Source organism: Fusarium oxysporum, chromosome IX, assembly GCF_013085055.1.
Source record: "Fusarium oxysporum Fo47 chromosome IX, complete sequence".
Classification (NCBI taxonomy): Eukaryota; Fungi; Ascomycota; class Sordariomycetes; order Hypocreales; family Nectriaceae; genus Fusarium; species Fusarium oxysporum.
This window is the reverse complement of record NC_072848.1, coordinates 865,589-883,632: the sequence shown is the minus strand read 5'-3', so window position 1 is coordinate 883,632 and position 18,044 is coordinate 865,589. Positions and strand designations below refer to the sequence as shown.

Below are 18,044 nucleotides of genomic sequence, written 5' to 3'. Positions count from 1 at the left end.
GCATCCGCAGAGCATTCGTCACCTCGACCAACGCCCCCAAGTTCGGGCACGTCACAACTATCCCCGCTCTTTCATCGACACCGCCAAGACCATTACTCACTAACAACTATCATTTAAGACGAATAATCGCGATGGGTAATACATATTCTTTATTCTTTCCCCCAAGTCCACAGTTTACTGAGGAGGACCTCACCGCGCAGAATGGACGCGTCTTCATCGTCACAGGCGGCTACTCCGGCGTAGGTTTCGAGTTGAGTCGTATGCTCTATCAAGCTGGCGGATCCGTTTACATCGCTGGAAGATCACAAGAGAAAGCAGAATCAGCTATCAAACAACTCAAGGAACAATATCCCGATGCAAGCGGCAGCCTGAGCTTTCTCAAGATAGCCCTCGATGACCTGGATTCCATAAAAGTAGCTGCGGAAGATTTCAAGTCGAGAGAATCAAGACTTGATGTCCTGTTCAACAATGCAGGAGTATCTAACCCTCCAGCTGGTTCAGTCTCAGCTCAGGGATATGAACTGAGTATGGCAACAAACGCCATCGGGCCTTGGTATTTCACGCAGCTTCTCGTATCAATTCTGAAAGAAACTGCAAAGAGCCAGCCCCCAGCTTCAGTTCGGGTAGTCTGGACGGCCTCCATCGTCACAGACCTCTCCGTCCCAAAGGGCGGAGTCAAGATGGAAGAAGTCATCAATCCCTCGAAAGACCAACAAGTCAACTACACGAATTCAAAGACAGGAAACTGGTACCTCGCCAGCTTGCTCGCACACCAGATTGGATCTCATGGTGTCCTGAGTGTTTGTCATAATCCTGGAAATCTCCACAGCAACCTGCTTCGCCACATGCCGTCGATTATCGGTTATATCGTTTCGCCGCTGCTTTATCATGCAAAGTTCGGTGCTTATACCAACCTATGGTCTGGTCTTTCGCCGGGCTTACAGATTGAGGATGGGGGGAGGTTTATCTTGCCTTGGGGGCGTTTTCATCCGAACCCGAGGCCCGATTTGTTGGAGAACCTCAAGTCGAAAGAGCAGGGAGGAACGGGGACTGCTGCGGATTTTGTGGAGTATTGTGATAAGATTATTGCGGACTATCGGTAGACACCCCTTTGTTACTGAAATTCATGCTTTATACTTCAACGGACTTGTTTGGCATCATATGGCCCAATACCCCTGAGGGAACAGATCTTATGCCAAAGAGAGAGACTTGTAGCAAAGTCAACAGACTCCACGAGACAAACTTGTAATTTTATAATTCTCTATGTTATTCTGAGAGTTGAGAGGGTCCCAATACTGAGTCCATCACTGCTATGTTGACCTCTACAGGTCCGGCGTATATCCAATAGCCTTGTTCAAATGATGCACATCCCAGTAAAACGGCATGATACTCTTTATAACCCCAGCCTCCAGGTCAACCTGAATGACCTGGCACAATGGGTACTTCAGCTGTTCTCCCGTCTTGCGAACCTTTAGGTGCAAATACCCGAGAGAGATGATGCGGTTTGAGCCCTCCTTTTCAAATATTTCGGGGTTCTGGACATGGACTTCGTCAAAGTACTCGGGCATAGACTTTGCCCATTGCAGGAAGCCATCATGTCCGGTGTATTCGCCAGCGAAGGGCAGTCCAGAAGTTTCTTTGAGAATAACTTCTTCGGATAGAGTTGCTGCCATGGCGCTGAAGTCGCGTTGGTCGGGTGGTGAGGCCATGAAGGTGCGCTCAGCCTCATAGAATGCATCGAGAATTGATCGCGCAGTGTGCTTTGTAGAGGACGCCATGTTGTGATGTAGTTGAAATGATGATGAGTCTTTTGAATGAAATGCTTGGTTGGGAGATGAAGAATTGCTTATAGAAAGTAGAAACACAATGCGAGGTCTTGCGGTGTATTTATTTGTTTTGCGAACAGAGTGCTTACTAACTGGAACTCATCTGACTTAAGAACATCGGGTTACATGCTGGGTTGTCGTCAAATGGAGATGGCTTATTGTTATCTGAGGAGGATTCTCCAAGGAGTATTCCCCAAGGAGTTGGATGTAGTTTCCTGAATTGGCAACTGGGGGCGGGAGATTTCGGAGTAAGCGATTGCCAACTGCGATGAATTGTTGGTAGCGGACGGATCAAAACTTTGCCGGTCTTATTATTTCCACGATAGCGATTGAGTTTCTATCTTCATTGAAGCATAAACTGTTAAGATATGTATGTCTTAGGCCCTAATCTTAGCTCCTACAATACATATCATCACACCTATACATTTATCATAAATATGGCTTCTTCTTCTTCTTCTTCTTCTTCCCCTTGTTCATACCTAGTTAAATAAGACCTCTTCCCCGCAACCAGCCAGCCTGTCTCTTGGCAAAGCTTGACTCGGCAAGGAATGCATGAGTTGAACAAACAGGGAAAAGCTCAGTCGAGGCTCAGAGACCATGAGCACGTGGGACTATAACTTTGTGGGAAAGAAAAGATGGGCTGAATCGCATTCGGAAATCTCTTGGTCACCGCTAATCGATCTCTAACCTTGTTGTTTTGGTGACGGTGCCTGGCGTGACCTCATTTTCGGGCCCAGATGAAAAACACTGACCAAACAAGAAGGCGAATTCTCGATTTCTGGGGCGATGTGACTATTCTAGAATCGCCCTAGATCCCCCAGCTCACGGACCGTTTCCAGGTGACGTTGGAGGCAACTATGACGCAATGCCACAGAGGGGGACCACCCAAATTTTGCGGCTACCACCTACCTCCAGTCCCTGTCCGCTCCCCAGCATCATCCCCACGAATAAACCAACCAAGACATGACATGACTTCTCATACCACGATACAATGTCAAGCTCTGCAGAGCTGCAACGCGAACGCGAGGTGCAGGGTTACTTCCAGAGCTGGCAGATAGCGCAAGGTTCCTCTCTCAAGGTCGCCAGAAGTGTCGACAGCATCAACGCGCCATCTCAGGTCAATGACGCACACGCGCCTCAGCCCTCTTCCGACAAAGCGCTCACGGCCTTTGCGCAACTGGCTGTCTTTCGGCTTGACGTGAAGCGTTGCATGGTCTCGCTCATCGATTCTTCTCATCAATACATTCTCGCCGAAGCCACGCGAAATCTGCGATTAGGGTCGCTTGAGGAAGAATCTAGTGCAAAAAAGACCGGCGACAAGAAAGATCCCGAAATAGCTGAATATAACAGTGATTTGTGGTGTAGGTTGGACGATCTCTATAGTTGAGACATACACAGCTCCTTCCTTGTGTTCATGGCTAATTACTTGCAGTGGGAACCTCCATTCTCTCCCGCCCAGAAGCCGTTTGCGAGCACTGCCTACACAATACATGCATCGGTCGCGACCCCGATGGCAAAACGTACTCGGCCTCTGGCCTTATCATTCCCGACTGTCGCCTCGATGATCGCTTCAAATCGCGCGTATATGTCCAATCCGAACCAGGTGTGCGCTTCTACGCTGGCGTACCCATCTTCTCACGAAAAGGATACAAGGTCGGAGCGTATGCTGTTTCAGACGAACGACCGCGCGATGGACTATCGATCGAGGATTTGAAGTTTATGCAGAGTGTTGCGCAAGCTATCACTGAACACTTGGAATGGGCGCGCGACCGTGTTGACAGGTTCAAAGGCGAACGCATCGTTCGCGGATTGGCAACCTTCATCGAAGGCTGCTCAAGTGACGACCCGATACTTTCAAAGGAGGATCAGCCCCAAAGACCCTCGATTAAACGCCCTCCAGGCATGACTATCACGGCGACTAGACGTTCCTCCTTGCACAACACTATGCGCAAGGTCGATCCTGACTCCAATCAACGAGCTCAAAAACCTACATCGCCGCCTCGCAAGCACAAGCCACAAACGGATGGTTTATCAAGGATGTACCACCGAGCGGCCGATAACCTACGATCTGCAATCCTCGCTGATGGAGTTGTGCTCTTTGGCGCCACAGCCTCCAACGTTCAGCACCTAACCCGAGCGGTACAGATAGAACAGGGTGGTGCCACGAACGCTGATGGACTGCCGACGCAAATCGCTGCAGAGCCCGATGCCTTCAGCACAGAGAGCTCTGATTCCGAGACATCACCGCTGTCAAGGCCATGCAAACTTCTTGCTTACTCGTTAGCTGACAAGAGCAAGCCCTTGGACCTCGAGCAGGGCCCATCGTTCTCTATCGGAACTCTGGAGAGGTACTTCTCCCTATTTCCAAAAGGAAAGACGTTTACGTTTACAGAAGAAGGAGCCGGTCTTTCTTCCGATGACGATAGTGCGAGTGATGGTAGCCCTGCTCCCGCTGGAGGAAAAAGCAAGCGACGTAAAGAAAAGATTGACCACAAAGAACTCCTTAAGAAGATTCCTGGGGCAAAGGCGGTTGTCTTCCTACCATTGTTCGATTATGTCGAAGATAAGCTCGTTGGTGGGTGTTTTCTTTGGACCTCAGTGCCAGGTCGCATGATGAACTTGGACGAGGACCTTTCCTATCTACGAGCCTTCGGCAACAGTATTACAAGTCAAGTCGGGCGAATAAACACACGAAAGAACGAAGCAGCAAAGACCACATTCATCGCCAGCATGAGTCACGAATTACGAAGTCCGCTACATGGTATCTTGGGTGCCGCTGAGTTCCTCAAAGACGCAGTAACCGACTCGTATGAAGTCGGCCTTGTCAATTCGATCGCAACTTGTGGCAAGACACTCCTCGATACTTTGAACCACGTTCTTGACTTCAGCAAGATAAACAATCTAGGCAGCGGACAGTTGAGAAAGGGCGCAAAGCACAACAAGATCATTAGTCTCTCTTCTGATTCGATGGAGAGTCTAAATATGACAGCGTCAGTAGACCTGTCCGTTCTTGTCGAAGAAGTTGTCGACGCTGTGGCAACTGGTCACAACTTTAAAAAGCTCCCCAGAAAGCAACTGAGTCAAGATGATGCAGTATTGGGCGGCAAAGATAGCCAAGGAGCCCCAGAGCCAGGAACCGATCATCCTGTATCGATCCTTCTGGATATTAGCCCGAGGGCATCATGGATGGTCAAGACACAGCCTGGCGCCCTTCGAAGGATTGTCATGAATCTGTTCGGTAACGCTCTCAAGTACACAGCGCTGGGTTTCGTACTTGTCTCGGTGCGGGCGCAAGAGATCAGTGGCGATTCTAGAATAGATGTCCTGATTCGAGTCACGGATACTGGAAAGGGAATGTCGGAGGACTTTCAACAGAACCGCCTATTTGTTCCTTTCAGCCAGGAAGATTCCTTCCAACCTGGCACCGGTCTGGGCTTGAGCATTGTTAAACAGATTGTGGATTCACTTGGAGGAACGCTCGAGGTTAAGTCGGAACAGGATAAGGGTACTGAAATTGAAGTCCGACTCCGTCTCGAGCCGGTTCCTGAAGAGAACCCTAAACCGGAAGAGCCTATGGCTTCCATGGTCGAACAACTTCGGGGAAGGTCTTTGGTGCTCTTGGAAGCGAGCGAGGACTTCCATTCGAAAACCATTACTAAACAAGTTGAGGTGCGCAACGAAGCCTTGATGGAAATCTTCTCAAGTTGGTTCAACATGAAGGCTGCAAGAGAGGTAGACACGGATGTTCCCAAAGCCGATTTCTATCTCTATTGTGAACCACCATCCGCGAAAACTCTCGAAAAGCGTTTTGAGGAGACTGCGATAGACGGCCGTCGCAATAAGAAAGCACCCATCATCATCATCAGTCTGAATGAAGAGGAAGCGGCGAAAATATCGAGAGCTCAGGCTAAGGCCTTGGCCAGATTATCAGATGTGGTTGAAGTTATTCCACAACCGTAAGTCATGCCCGCGTGCAATTCTACACGGATACTAACGCGTTCTTAGATGTGGCCCCAGAAAACTCGCACAAGTATTCAGTCGATGCTTAAACAGGATCGGGGAAGTCAGAGATGACGATGATAACAGAAACCTGATCCAAAGTGCGCAGACAGACGGCAAAACGCCAACAGAGCAGGATACTCCAGACAGAGCGGACGCAACAGAACAGATGAACTCGAAATTGCACCAAGATAAAGGCAATAAGCCGGATTGGTCGGAATCTACCACTTCACCATTACCACGAGGAAAAGAAGAACAAGGCCGAACCAAACACGACAGTCGAAACAATGGCCAGAATAACGAAAAGAAGGAGAGTAATGAAGACTTCAGGAAGGAGGTGAACAATAAGTCTTCACAAGATACACGAAAACAAAAGAAACCAGAAATGCCAAGCAAGGCACACGTTCTACTCGTCGACGACAACAAGATCAACCTCAACCTTCTAACAATGTTCATGAAGAAATACGGCTTCTCCTACGAAGAAGCCGAGAACGGAGAAGAAGCGGTCGAGACGTTTAAAAAATCGACAATTGGCGACGCAGAACCGGGGACACTCGTCAAGAAGCACTTCGACTACGTACTAATGGACATAAGCATGCCTGTCATGAACGGCGTCGAGGCTACAAAGAGGATCCGCAAGCTCGAGGCGGAGTACAAGGTTCCGCGGACGACGGTGTTTGCGCTGACGGGGCTGGCGAGCGCGGATGCGAGGCTGGATGCCATGTCGGCGGGCGTGGACCTGTTTCTGCCGAAGCCGGTCAAGTTTGCCGAGTTGAAGACGATGATTGAAAATAACTAGATGTATATACGAGATGAATTATGTGTACTTGTTTATGATAGATGTGTAATAGAAGATGTGGAATGATTGAAGTCGAGTTTGTGATGTTGGTGTGATGTTGATACCGCTACGCAGCTGTCAGTTACGAATGCAAATACGTTGAAATGCAGTGGTGAGCAGACTGGTCACCAGAGGCATTCTGTCATTCTGCTTAGGTCTTGCAACGTCGCTGTCAACTCAGAACTGCCCAGCATAAGCGCAAAGTACCAACCCCCCCAGAACTCGATTGAACGAGCGCCTGAGCAATAGTCAGTTCACTAAATGACTCCAAGCCTTGTTGTATACAAGGTCGCACACTCATACCCGATGGTGGTAGACGTGAGTAATAACACAGCAGATGCCCTTTGTAGATCAACCAGTGTAACAGGTCGGTGGTGAATTTGTTCATTGAAAGCGCTCCAACCTTTACTTCGCCGTTCTGCAAGGAGCGTAACCTAGGCCAGACAGGCGTTTAGACAATCATATACTGCGAGATACCTTGCGGAAGAGGTTTCATGAGCTTTGGCGTGGTCTAATAGCCAGAGAAGATTCTTGAGACGGCGTTACATCAATTTGTGATAGCTCCGCAGTCTGTAAACAAGTGATTGAGTAGCTGAGTAGAGATCCCTTGTGCCTGATTACGCAACCACTCTGCCCTTTTGTATACGTTCTACGCTGGGATCCTCTGTGCCCTTGTTTGGTGTTTTCACGATATTGTGTTGTTGTGGTGCTTTGTGTTTTGTTGACAACGTGAGGAAGGGACACTGCCTGGGTCATCTTCCTTTGGTTCATCAGCCTGGACAGCTCAACCATTATTTATCCGTCGGGCAACTACAGGTAAACCTCTGGCCTTTCACGGTCTCTTCGTCGTGGGCTTGGTCTCGCTGTCCTAGCCAAAAAGATGCCTCGCATGCTCAACCCAACATGTTGCATGTCGTGCAAGTTGACAGTCGACTCCCGATCATTCGAGGCGCTGAAGACATGGCCTATGAGAAAAGCAAGGCGGACAAGAGCCCGTTTGCTAAATTTGTTGTTCCTCCCGATGCCCTTTCTGGCGATCTTCTTGCACCCTACGGCAACTGTGTCTATAGCCTCTAAGGAAGCAGCAACAACAACACCAACACCAGCAGAAGCAACAACAGCAATAACTGCTGCTGCTGCACCAACACTACTGCCATGCCAAAAGCTTCTGTTGCTTCTGTTGCTTCAGGTGCAACAACACCAACATATAAGACATCAAGGCAGAGTCCCTGTGGGTTGATCTTGGAGATCTCACATGACAAAAATGGGAATTCGCCAGGCGAAAGCCATGGAGTTCGTCTCACTCCCTGTAAGCAGTTCCATCTCAGTCGATTACAACACAATGGACCTAAAATTTAACTCTAGTGAACAATATGGCTCTTTTCAAGTTCTATAAGAAAAGCAGATATCCTGTGAACCTTTTTCGGAAGGGGTAGGGCCGCCATGTGGCAAACGTTGAAGAAGATTCATGATGCGCTTCAAAGGTCGCAGAACGTTGGCGGCAGTTCTGACTTTGGAGTATCTTCTCAATCAAATAGGCCTTGAGGTCTTGACTGAGATACCTAGGATTGGACTCCTAATTCTCGTTAGACCATGGATGTGGGGGAAGTTGTCTCGAGTGCCTCGAATGAGAAGGCATTGGTGAGAGACCATGCAAACTTCCCCTAAACTACCCCTGAAAGTCTGTATCAGGGCCGAAGCTCAGTTACGAGCGACATTCGTCTAGAAGAGCGTCTACCTTACTGCATCGAATTCAGTGCCACCAATCGCCAATGCGATGCTCATCTCAAGAAGTACTGCAGCAGCAAGAACATCCATCCACATCTGATACTGGGTCCAATGCGGTACTTTTCTGGCTATTTGACTAAGTAGAGATGAAGCTATATACAAAAGAATGGTAATGCCGGTCTCCTCCACGACACTACACTACACTACACCCGTGATCTTCTCAGCCTCTCGTTGCAGGTCGAATACCCTGCGGGTTCCAGAACATATCATTCCGGTCATACGCTCTCTTAAGCTCCCTCAATCTTCCCAAGCTCAACTCATAGTACTGTTCAACCGCCTCCCGATTCTCCAACTGAGTATCCAAGTAATTCGCATACATGCCCCAATCCGAATCATCCATGGTCTTGGTGATACTCTCTCTGAATCTCTTCAGCAACGTGAAGCCGTTGTTTGCATGAGAAGCGTAGTTTCCGTGGTCGGAGAACTGGAAGAGGAGAAGTTTGTCGCGATGGGGGAATGCGCTGTTGGTGGAGCCGGCTGTTGTTATGGCGGATTTGGGACCGCCGAAGAGATCGATGAGGATGTACCATGAGTGCCGGGCGTCGGAGTCCTTGATGTTGTCGAAGAGCGTTCTGACGAAGGACTTGACTTGAGATCGGGTGATGGCTTTAGTCATGAGACTTGTGCTGTAGAATGTACTGTGCTATGAGACTGTTAGTGCTGAACCTGGTGAGTATAAGTGCAAATACTGACCTGGTTGTATGGACGTCTCTGATCGAGGTTCTGGCCGTTAGCATAGGCCTTCAATCCCTCAATCCAGCCCCCAGTGCTCGAGGCAGAAATCTGTGCTTTTATATCTCCAAGAAAAGGCTTAAGCGCAGTATTCAAAGCCACCCTAGTTCCATAGTAAACACCCTGAATAGTCTGCCCTGATGGTCCAATGTAGATCTGCATATTCAGCTGCTTTGGTGCGGTCACAGCAAACTTCTGGAACGCAATCAGTCCCTCGACAGCTTGATTCTCATTCCAGTCCAGTTCGATGCTGAACGGCGTGACTGTGTCAGGTGCTTTGATCGTTTGGAAATCGAGTTCAACCACGATCCCGTAAGAAGATCCCGCGCCGCGAAGAGCCCACATGAGTTGGTTATCTCCCCCTTCACCATCTGCAGCGTATGTTCGTGTTCCGTTGGCAAGAATCACGGTTGCGCCGATAAAAGTGTCGAGTGTGAGACCGTAGGTTCGTGAGGCGAATCCATAGCCTCCGTGAAGGGCATGACCTGCAATACCAACACTATCTCTGTTAGTCTGTGGACGTGCTTGATGAAGGTGCGTTTCGTACCCTGGGCAGCTTCCATGGGGTATAGCTCTCTGACCAAGCTTATACAACTCCGAAGCAACATGTCCAAGCCGAGCACCAGCCTGGATGTTACAACTCATGTACTTGTTCAACGTAACCTGGTCCATAGAATCCAGCACGATAACTAGGTGGCCATTCTCGCCTCCGTAGCCGAAAGAGCCATAGCTATGGCCGCCACTCTTGGCGCTGACTCGCACCTGGTACTGATTACCGCACTTGACGGCATCTTGGACATGATCAACAGTAGTAGGGAGGGCAATTGCAGCAGGAGTGTAGGCCAGACGAAGGTTGTAAGGTCTAACTTCTTGGGTCCATTGGGGTGAGTTAGGGCGGATGTAAGGAACTTTCTTGGAGGCGAGACAGTTGCTCAGAGCAGTTGATGTGTTGGCCGGTGAAGTGGAGGCTGCAAGAGCAAGAGCTGCCTGGAGGCAGATGAGGAGGAAGGACACCATCATGGCGAGAAGATGAAGCTGATGAGCTCTGCCATTGAGACATCTTCCATAGGGAGGTCGAGGGCCTTATAAGCTCGGAGGTTTAGCTGTTGACCGTTGTTGAGAACCCGAGATGTCTCATTCTCGGCCGTTTCGCATGGTCTGAGCATGTTGAGGCTGCTTCTTTACGAGGTGGAAACGGAAATGATCCATGCATAACGGGATGCGATTGCAAGGAGTTCAAGAGCTGAACTCAGCTCTGCGCCGGGGTTAAGTATGTTTCAAGTACACGGTTTTCCCCAACGGCTCGAAAGGGTCTTCAGGACCTCACCACTGCAGTATTCAGATTGGGATCCAATATCGCCATTGACATAGATGGCAATCACCCCTCAAAAGCATACAAACAAACCTCACCGTCGACAACATACTCTGTCAACTCTAGACTTAAATTGCGTGAATCACACTGTGATAGCATATCTCGAGCTCTCTGTTTCCGTAAAAAGAAACAAACAACGCGTATCGCGATGAACCGATTGCCCCCTGAGGCCCTCCAATACAGCGACACCAACCCCAGTTTCGTGTAGCACAACCACGCGTGTCAGCAATTGTACCACCAACACTTCCCGTCTTCTCTCCTGAGACAACTCAGACCACGTTCTCTCCCTACTTCTCACTTTATGGCATTTAGAAGACAATAGACAACTCAAAATTCCAGGACTCATTAGAAGGAATATTTGTTTGAACATTGCAGGCTCGTTTATGAGTGCATTCTCACCCTCAACGTAGAGATTTAGAGCCTTCTGGCACTTCCAAGCATTCACAGTTGTGTCACTGGGTTGTCTATTCTCGTTTCACGCATGTATACTCAGCTCGAGTCCATCTGCATCCCCTTTTCGTGGTTAAAATAACTTCCTTGTTTCTCTGATCTGATTAGCTGAGCGAGCAAGCAGTAGTGTTACACGGCTTTCTTGTGCGAGGATCTAATGCCAGGGACCGAGGCCCAATTTAGAGTATCCAGCCAACACGAAGGGGAAGCTCTTCGAGATGTGTGAATGCAATAATAGAAAGCGTGGCAAGCCATGAGCTATTGTCACATCAGTTTCCCCAGTATCTCAAAATGAGAAGTCAAGGAGTGTGCTTTTACAAGGATCTGGAACATCTCAACACACACACTATCCCGAACAAGCCTTCGATCGTTCCCACGTTCCCTCAGGTCTTTTCGAGTGACCCTTTTCTCCCTCTGTCAGACAATATCAAGTCCTTTCTCGCACCACATTTCAATCCGCAAATAAGACTCGAACAGCTTTCCAAGTCCCTTTGTTCAACGCAGCACCGCGACTGCAATCACCAACAATAAGCTCTGCTGTCTCTAGCAGAGTATATGCTGTGGAAGTCGCCCCAGAAGTCGGAGGCATTGTGGTCATCACCTGGAGCTACTGCTCGCTTCGTATAATGTCTTCGTCGATGAGTGTTGCTGTCACCTGTCCGCGCGTCAATCGTGTCGTATTCTTCACGGTGAAGTTGAATAAGGGAGTCTTACCTACCACCACTACGTCCAAGTGGCCTTTTGATGTATAGCAGTGTAGTTAGGAACTCGGATCGGGACTTGGTGGCAGAAGAGGGATTGGACCAATCGTCTGATGGCGAAAGACAGCTTTTGGAGCATTGAGAAGTTTGTATGTACTCTACTTCATGAATCCAAAGCTCTATTCAATGTAGCACTGCAATTTCTCCGTCCATAATACGAAGTGGTTCAGCCTCCAGTCTGAGAAACACAGCTAGAGTAGCATCACTCTCACAAACATCAGCATCACAACATCGCCACTCCAAAGCCAACTCACATTACAGCACTCTTATCCCCATTCACAAATCCCAAACCCCGATCATCTTCTTTCCTCTCCATCCCCTCTTCATCACAAGCCTCCCCACACGTCAACGTCAACACCGTAACACAGCATCACATTGACGCATCCCCACAACCACAATGTGAAACACTTCCCCAGAAACTCACAATCCAATTGCACGCATAACTCCCTCCGTAGACTAAATCTGCTGCAGTGAATCACTGCCAGTTGTTCGAATGAACCACCGCGCGATGCGGTATGTGAAGAAATTGCTATTGTTCCTCTACCAACATAATAGACAGGGGAGGGCAGTGAATCACTGTCTCTCCACCAAATCTCCAACTATATAAGACCTCTCGCGTTCCTCTGCTGACTTTCCCTTCTCCCTCATCATCAACAACTTCCACTCCTTCAAGCACGTTACATTCCCTTAGCACACATCACACTCTCTACACTACAACAAACCACAAGCTCAACACTCTTTTCAAGATGTTCTCCAAGCTCTTCCTCTTCGCTCTTCCCCTCGTCTTCGCAGCTCCAGCTGTCAAGCGCACCGAGGGCGACATCACCTTCTACACCCCCGGCAAGGGCGCCTGCGCTGGAACCCACGGCGTCGACGACATGGTCGCTGCCGTTGGTGCCAACCTCTACGACACTCAGGATGTCTGCGGCAAGACCATCACCCTCCAGGGCGATGCTGGTACCGTGACCCTCACTGTCGTCGAGTAAGTTTCTCCCCCCAATTCCCTCTTCAAGAACTCTACTGACATGTGTGGTACAGCCGCTGCGAGGCCTGCAAGGACACCGACCTCGACGTCTCACCTGCTGCCTTTGAGCAGGCTATCGGACCCAAGGACATTGGACGCGGCAAGGGAACTTGGGTTTTCGCTTAAGTACCAACACTCTTTTCATGAGATCACGACTTTTGGGACGACTCAACGACTTTCTCTTCTCGTACACAAGTTTTACCACGGCCGAACATAAGGGAGGCATTTTGACGGAGACACGAATGATGAACTGCTAGCATTAGCAAGGCGAAACGGAACGAACTCAATACTGTTCGGTTAACTCACTCTTTGCTCCTCATAACATGCGACATGCGCCGCCTTCATTGAATGTGTGAATTGATTCTGTCAATCTATGCTAAACTCGCTTTGATGCTCCCAAGCTATCATGATTTAGCTAATGCCGAGATACGCCCCTTATCCATTGCCTGAGCCACCCAATCCATCCGCCAAAGAAGACAAACCGCAGTGCCCATGTTACGAGAAAGAAAATCCAACGCCTGGTTGTGTTGTGCCTGTGATACTCCATAACAACACTCGGCTGTGGTGCGTGTGAGCATTCTGACGCCCCGCTAAGAAATCCAGTGTATGCAAATTGAATGCCATGATAAATCCAAATCTCCTAGCCTTGTTTATTTTTAAGACCGAACCACCTTCTCTTGCCTCCCGCTCTTGGGCTATCTACTTGCTCTGAAGTATCCCTGTCCATCCTTGGTGTACCTGGGGTACCTGGCTCCTGGCTCATGATCGAGTCGTCACCCACGTCGACCGATGCATGTCGACCATGGCGAGAGCTTCGCATGATTGGTGGTGGTGTCGCACTGTCGCGATCCTCGTCTGCCACGCCTGTCCGGCTGATCCATGGTGGAAGTCCTGATGCGCCATTAACGCTTGAGAGACCATTGCTTGGTGGTTCAGTAGGTCCAGTCTCCGACGTTGGAGTGGGGGATGGGGCAGTAGTTGACGATCGGCGGAAGAACTTTGCGAACTTGTTCTGAGCTGGCTGGCCTGAAATGGGTGGATAATGGTTCTTTTTCTGTTCCCCGGCAGGCGGTGCTTGAGCCTGCATTTCTGCTCTCATCTGGATGTCGTCGCTGTTCCTTCTCTGATGTCCCTTCGTACGGCCTGATTTAGAGGCTTTCGGATTGGCAGGTGGACGACTCGGGTTCGAGATCTTAAGCTGTGCTACTGTCTGAGCATTCAGACTCGATCGCCTATTGGGAGGTGGTGGAGGTAGTGAGGCCGAGAAGAGTTCCTGCTGGACAGGGAACAGATTTCTAATCATTTCAGAATCGGTGCCTATGCTTACACCTCCAGCGCCGTACATGGCTTCCATCGACCAGCCGCCCTTAGTCGCGCTTGAAGGAAAGCTGAACAGATCAGGCGAGGTTCGTCCACCGTTCTTGTTAGGCTTGGCGCTTTCGCGCATCCAGATATCGAGGCTCGAATCTAGGGAATCCACGTCTGAATCGTCGGTGTCGGTATCCCAATCATTTCCTCGTCGGTTCGATATGGTAGTTTCGTCAGCGGACCGGGGACGCTGGATAGACCTTCCCCGGTTCTCGGCGTAAGCTCTGTTGTTCAGATCGATGATATGAGCCGAAGCCTTGACTGCACGCATGGGTTCCTGTAGTTGAACACCCGAGTGCATTCCCATACTTCCTTCATTTTCAGATGTCTCCGAAAGAGCACCGTGGCTCCGTTGCATTGTGGGATGCTTGGACAATGTGTCGCTGGAATTCTGGAACCGTCGCAAGGTAGACGTAGAAATGGTGTCTGGCGTTGGTGGCAGATTTTGATCATGTAGCCTGACACCACCAGGAGCATCCGTGATGACTCTTCGAAGCGATTCACGCTTCTCCTCCTTCGTGCGTCGATGGTTAACAGGCATGGCAGAACGGCCAGTGAACACATCGGCTCCATCCTTATCCCGACCTTGAGGTCGTTCTTCCACCTTCTTCGAAGCGTAGCTTCGGTCACTCTTTCGCGCAGGAGAGTTGTACTCGATTACGTTATTGATCGAATCAAACTGCGCTTGACGAGTCGAGAGAGAGTTCGATCGAGTTGATCTGTTAGGTGAGGCATGCGACTTGACAAAGGCCGTCTTTGGCCTATTGATAGTACTAGCTTTAGCTGGAAGACTATCAGCACCATCAAGAGCAAGAGGCTCGTCCACATCTTGCATGCCGCTGCTATCGTGTTCTTTGGATCCATACACGCTGACAAAAGAGCTCTCGCTCAAAACGCTCAGGCTTGGACTGCCCAGGGCTGTGTTCCGGCCGTTATCAGCTTCATTGGAGCCTTCAGGGACTTGCGCAAGACTGAGAATACTACCCCTGGTGCCAAGATAGACATTTCGCAGGTTCTCGGTTGTCTCACTGTGGTCGGAGAGGAAACTCGGCATGCGATTAATGGCCTTGCCACTTCCCATTTGCTTCATCATATCCGGCGATTGAGTAGCGGGTCTGGGATCTTCGTAGCATGGGTCGAAAGTGGGTGCGGCGTATTGGCCTTCGGCTTCGATCTGCTCGATGATGGAACGTTCTTTGGCGTATTGCTCAAGTCTGGCTTCAAGAGTCACAATCATAGCGACTGCCTCCTCAATTGCCTTATCGCGCTTCTCTAACTCTTGCGAAAGGTGGTCGTTCATCTCTTCAGCTCGTGACTTCTCCACTTCAAGGGCTTCGACCTTGTCTTCTAATGCCGTCTGTCGTTCCCGGCGGTGGTACAGTTCTAGTTTGAGGTCAAAGTTCTTCTTGTGAAGTGATGATATGACCTGCTTCATGTTAGCCAGCTCTAACAGTATACCATATTGATTATCCTACCTGTTCCATATCCTTTACCCCCAGTCCCTTCTTTTTATTGGATTCACTACCAGCGGCAGAATTTGGTCGATGTCCATCAGCCTCCAAATTCTTAATGGGAGAGCCGAGACTACGACTAAATTCGCCTGAAGAGTTCACATCAGTGCTGCGCGACCATGTCGTCGATCGGTCGCTCTCGGCCATGCGCGACTGCTGAAGCTTCTCTTGAAGGAATGATGATATGACGGTTTGTCGTGTTGACTCGCTGCTAGCTTCTCGAGTCAAGCGCGGCGTCCGTGTTGTTGTTCGGGGAATGGTACTGGTTGGTCTTTGACAAGTCGCATGGTACAGTCGATGTGAGTGTTGTGATTGAGATAGATTGGGGGACCCAGGAGCTTGAGACGAAGACAAAGCGCTATGGGCGGTATGCATTGTAGCTCTGGTATTGGTAGTGCTTGTTGAGGATCGAGAAGCGGTTCTCCCATAAGAAGACCGCGAAGGAGGTCGTTCCATCGCGGGACGTTGTGAGGGTATTAGGTACTAATCAGAAGGGATTGGGTATCGAAGTCGTAGGGAGCGTAGCCAAACGCTGAGGAACACTCCAGCTCGAACCTCAAAGGGCAAGCTCAGTTTCGCAAACAGATATTAGATATACAAAGGGTGATCGGACACAGTTCGAGACGTCTATGGCATATCGAATTGATCGCGTGTCTTGGGTTTAGATCACGATGAGCAAGCTTAATTCACTTCATCGCGGATTGTGCCCAACAGCTTTCGGGTATTGTCGCAGGAAGCGAATTAGATACGTAAGATGCTGGTTTAACGATGATTGGCGTAGTTTGTCTCGAGTTTGTGGTCGGTCGGTTGCAGATGACCTATAGAGTACGTTCAGGCTCTGCTTTCGATGCCTTTCCAACAAAGACAATTGTCGCAAAGGAGTATGTACAATATCGGTTCGTTTACGTTAGGAGGTATGACAACCGAAGACGATAGAGAGCGTCTTAGGTGACGTGATGTTGGACAAACAGATTCAAGGTCGATGATCAGAGAGTAAAGATGTAAAGAGGGGGAAAATGGCAATCGTCGGGATCGTGTTGATTCGGATTTCCCGTGCTCTTGGTGGGGAGTAAGGGACAGGAGGTTGTCGATGCAAGGGAGAAAGGCACGTCGGGTACGTAATGCGTAAGGGTCAAAGATAACGCACGGAGTATATGTCGATCCAATCTCGCGATTTCTAGGTTTACAAGCAAGGGCGAAAAAAGACAAGACGCGGATGTGTGAAGATCACGAAGAGGAACAAACAGGAGAGAAATTGGTTTGTATAAGGGTATGTCTGAGAATGGTCTTATTTGGCACCCTCAACTTTTTGCTTCTGCTCAGCCAAATCGATTCATTCATTCCAGGCAATGCCACAGTGGACACCACCCGCTGAGAGAGTTGGGTCTAAGGGTACCCCCCGCATTAGCGCCATAGCAAAAAGTCAGGCACCAGAATTAGCGTGTTAGTGCCGGGAAGTCTTGGGTGGTATTGCGAGCTAGCCCTTGACATAAAACGCTAGATTCACTTCTGCCGAGTTGAGTTACAGTGGCAGTGAAAGGGCGCGTCTTAATTACAGATCCTTGGACGTGTCTTTAACGTGTCGACGTGTGTTGCAAGAGACATAACGCGATGGTCAGGGGTCGTTTACGGTATTACCGGCTGAAGAGTGGGGGACTGAAATGCTTACGAGCCTTGTTTTTAATCGACATTGCATTCTTCACAGCATGAACCAATCTAAAGCCCGATTCTGGCCTGTGCTGTTTATTTACAAGATGGTTACCAGAGCAAACATGTCATCTAATCTCGACTTTCATCTCTCTCTCGTGCCATTGAATCAATCGTCTTTGTTAACCTTCAATGTCAGATTCTCTCTCAATCTTATTCAGAACCAACCACTTCAGGACTCTCACACCACTAACAACCTCTCCATCCCCGCCCGTCACCTCCCTCACTTCCTCTGTCACCAATCATAAACAGTTCCACCGGCCTGGGGAGCATGGACCCCCGGGTCCCGGCGGGCGGGCCGTGCTCCGAGCAGGGGAGAAACTCACCCATGTCGTCACTTTTCTTCTTTTCTCTTCAGGCGCTTCCTTCGTCTACTGTGATTGTGATTGAGAAACTCATGTGACCAATTGCTTTGCTTTTGTGGGAGGACGTTTTTCCTTAAATGATCAAGGTTATCGGATGTGGCTTGATAAGAGAGAACAAACATGCAGCAGGGAGCAAACGGTTCACTCAATAATCCCTCCAATGTGTTTGTTTCAAGTTGTCCTAGACATCAGCCATTGAACCAGCATCAACTGAACCCCCTCAAGGGTTATTAGTCTTACCCGCATCGATTATCACTCACAAGAACTATATCACCCAATTGTTAAGGTCCATCTCGTATTGAC

At 49.4% G+C, this 18,044-nt stretch overlaps 6 protein-coding genes across 6 annotated transcripts; 3 read left to right on the top strand and 3 right to left on the bottom strand.

Annotated features, from left to right (window-relative positions):
• Positions 1–73: 73 nt before the first annotated feature.
• On the top strand, positions 74–1,180 carry FOBCDRAFT_230897 (uncharacterized protein). Its single transcript, XM_031189637.3, has one exon. The coding sequence runs from the start codon at positions 132–134 to the stop codon at positions 1,101–1,103; it is 972 nt and encodes a 323-aa protein (XP_031033622.2). The 5' UTR covers positions 74–131; the 3' UTR covers positions 1,104–1,180.
• Positions 1,181–1,228: 48 nt separating this feature from the next.
• On the bottom strand, positions 1,229–2,045 carry FOBCDRAFT_230896 (uncharacterized protein). Its single transcript, XM_031189636.3, has one exon. It carries the CDS (start codon positions 1,776–1,778, stop codon positions 1,323–1,325), a length of 456 nt encoding a protein of 151 aa, XP_031033621.2. The 5' UTR covers positions 1,779–2,045; the 3' UTR covers positions 1,229–1,322.
• A 665-nt stretch (positions 2,046–2,710) lies between these two features.
• On the top strand, positions 2,711–6,695 carry FOBCDRAFT_167597 (uncharacterized protein). The gene is made up of 3 exons (XM_059608436.1): positions 2,711–3,208; positions 3,259–5,782; positions 5,832–6,695. Exons 1-3 carry the CDS (start codon positions 2,818–2,820, stop codon positions 6,622–6,624), a joined length of 3,708 nt encoding a protein of 1,235 aa, XP_059465775.1. The 5' UTR covers positions 2,711–2,817; the 3' UTR covers positions 6,625–6,695.
• Positions 6,696–8,397: 1,702 nt separating this feature from the next.
• FOBCDRAFT_144392 (uncharacterized protein) lies at positions 8,398–10,203 on the bottom strand (the record flags this gene model as incomplete). Its single annotated transcript, XM_054706806.2, has 3 exons — positions 8,398–8,519; positions 8,638–9,094; positions 9,145–10,203. 3 exons carry the CDS (start codon positions 10,201–10,203, stop codon positions 8,398–8,400), a joined length of 1,638 nt encoding a protein of 545 aa, XP_054562781.2.
• Positions 10,204–12,121: 1,918 nt separating this feature from the next.
• On the top strand, positions 12,122–13,123 carry FOBCDRAFT_230891 (RlpA-like double-psi beta-barrel-protein domain-containing protein-containing protein). Its single transcript, XM_031189630.3, has 3 exons — positions 12,122–12,748; positions 12,805–13,040; positions 13,097–13,123. Exons 1-2 carry the CDS (start codon positions 12,513–12,515, stop codon positions 12,914–12,916), a joined length of 348 nt encoding a protein of 115 aa, XP_031033615.2. The 5' UTR covers positions 12,122–12,512; the 3' UTR covers positions 12,917–13,040; positions 13,097–13,123.
• Positions 13,124–13,129: 6 nt separating this feature from the next.
• Positions 13,130–16,125, bottom strand: FOBCDRAFT_298072 (uncharacterized protein; the record flags this gene model as incomplete). The annotated part of the gene is made up of 2 exons (XM_031189629.3): positions 13,130–15,584; positions 15,634–16,125. 2 exons carry the CDS (start codon positions 16,123–16,125, stop codon positions 13,431–13,433), a joined length of 2,646 nt encoding a protein of 881 aa, XP_031033614.2. The 3' UTR covers positions 13,130–13,430.
• Positions 16,126–18,044: the final 1,919 nt, after the last annotated feature.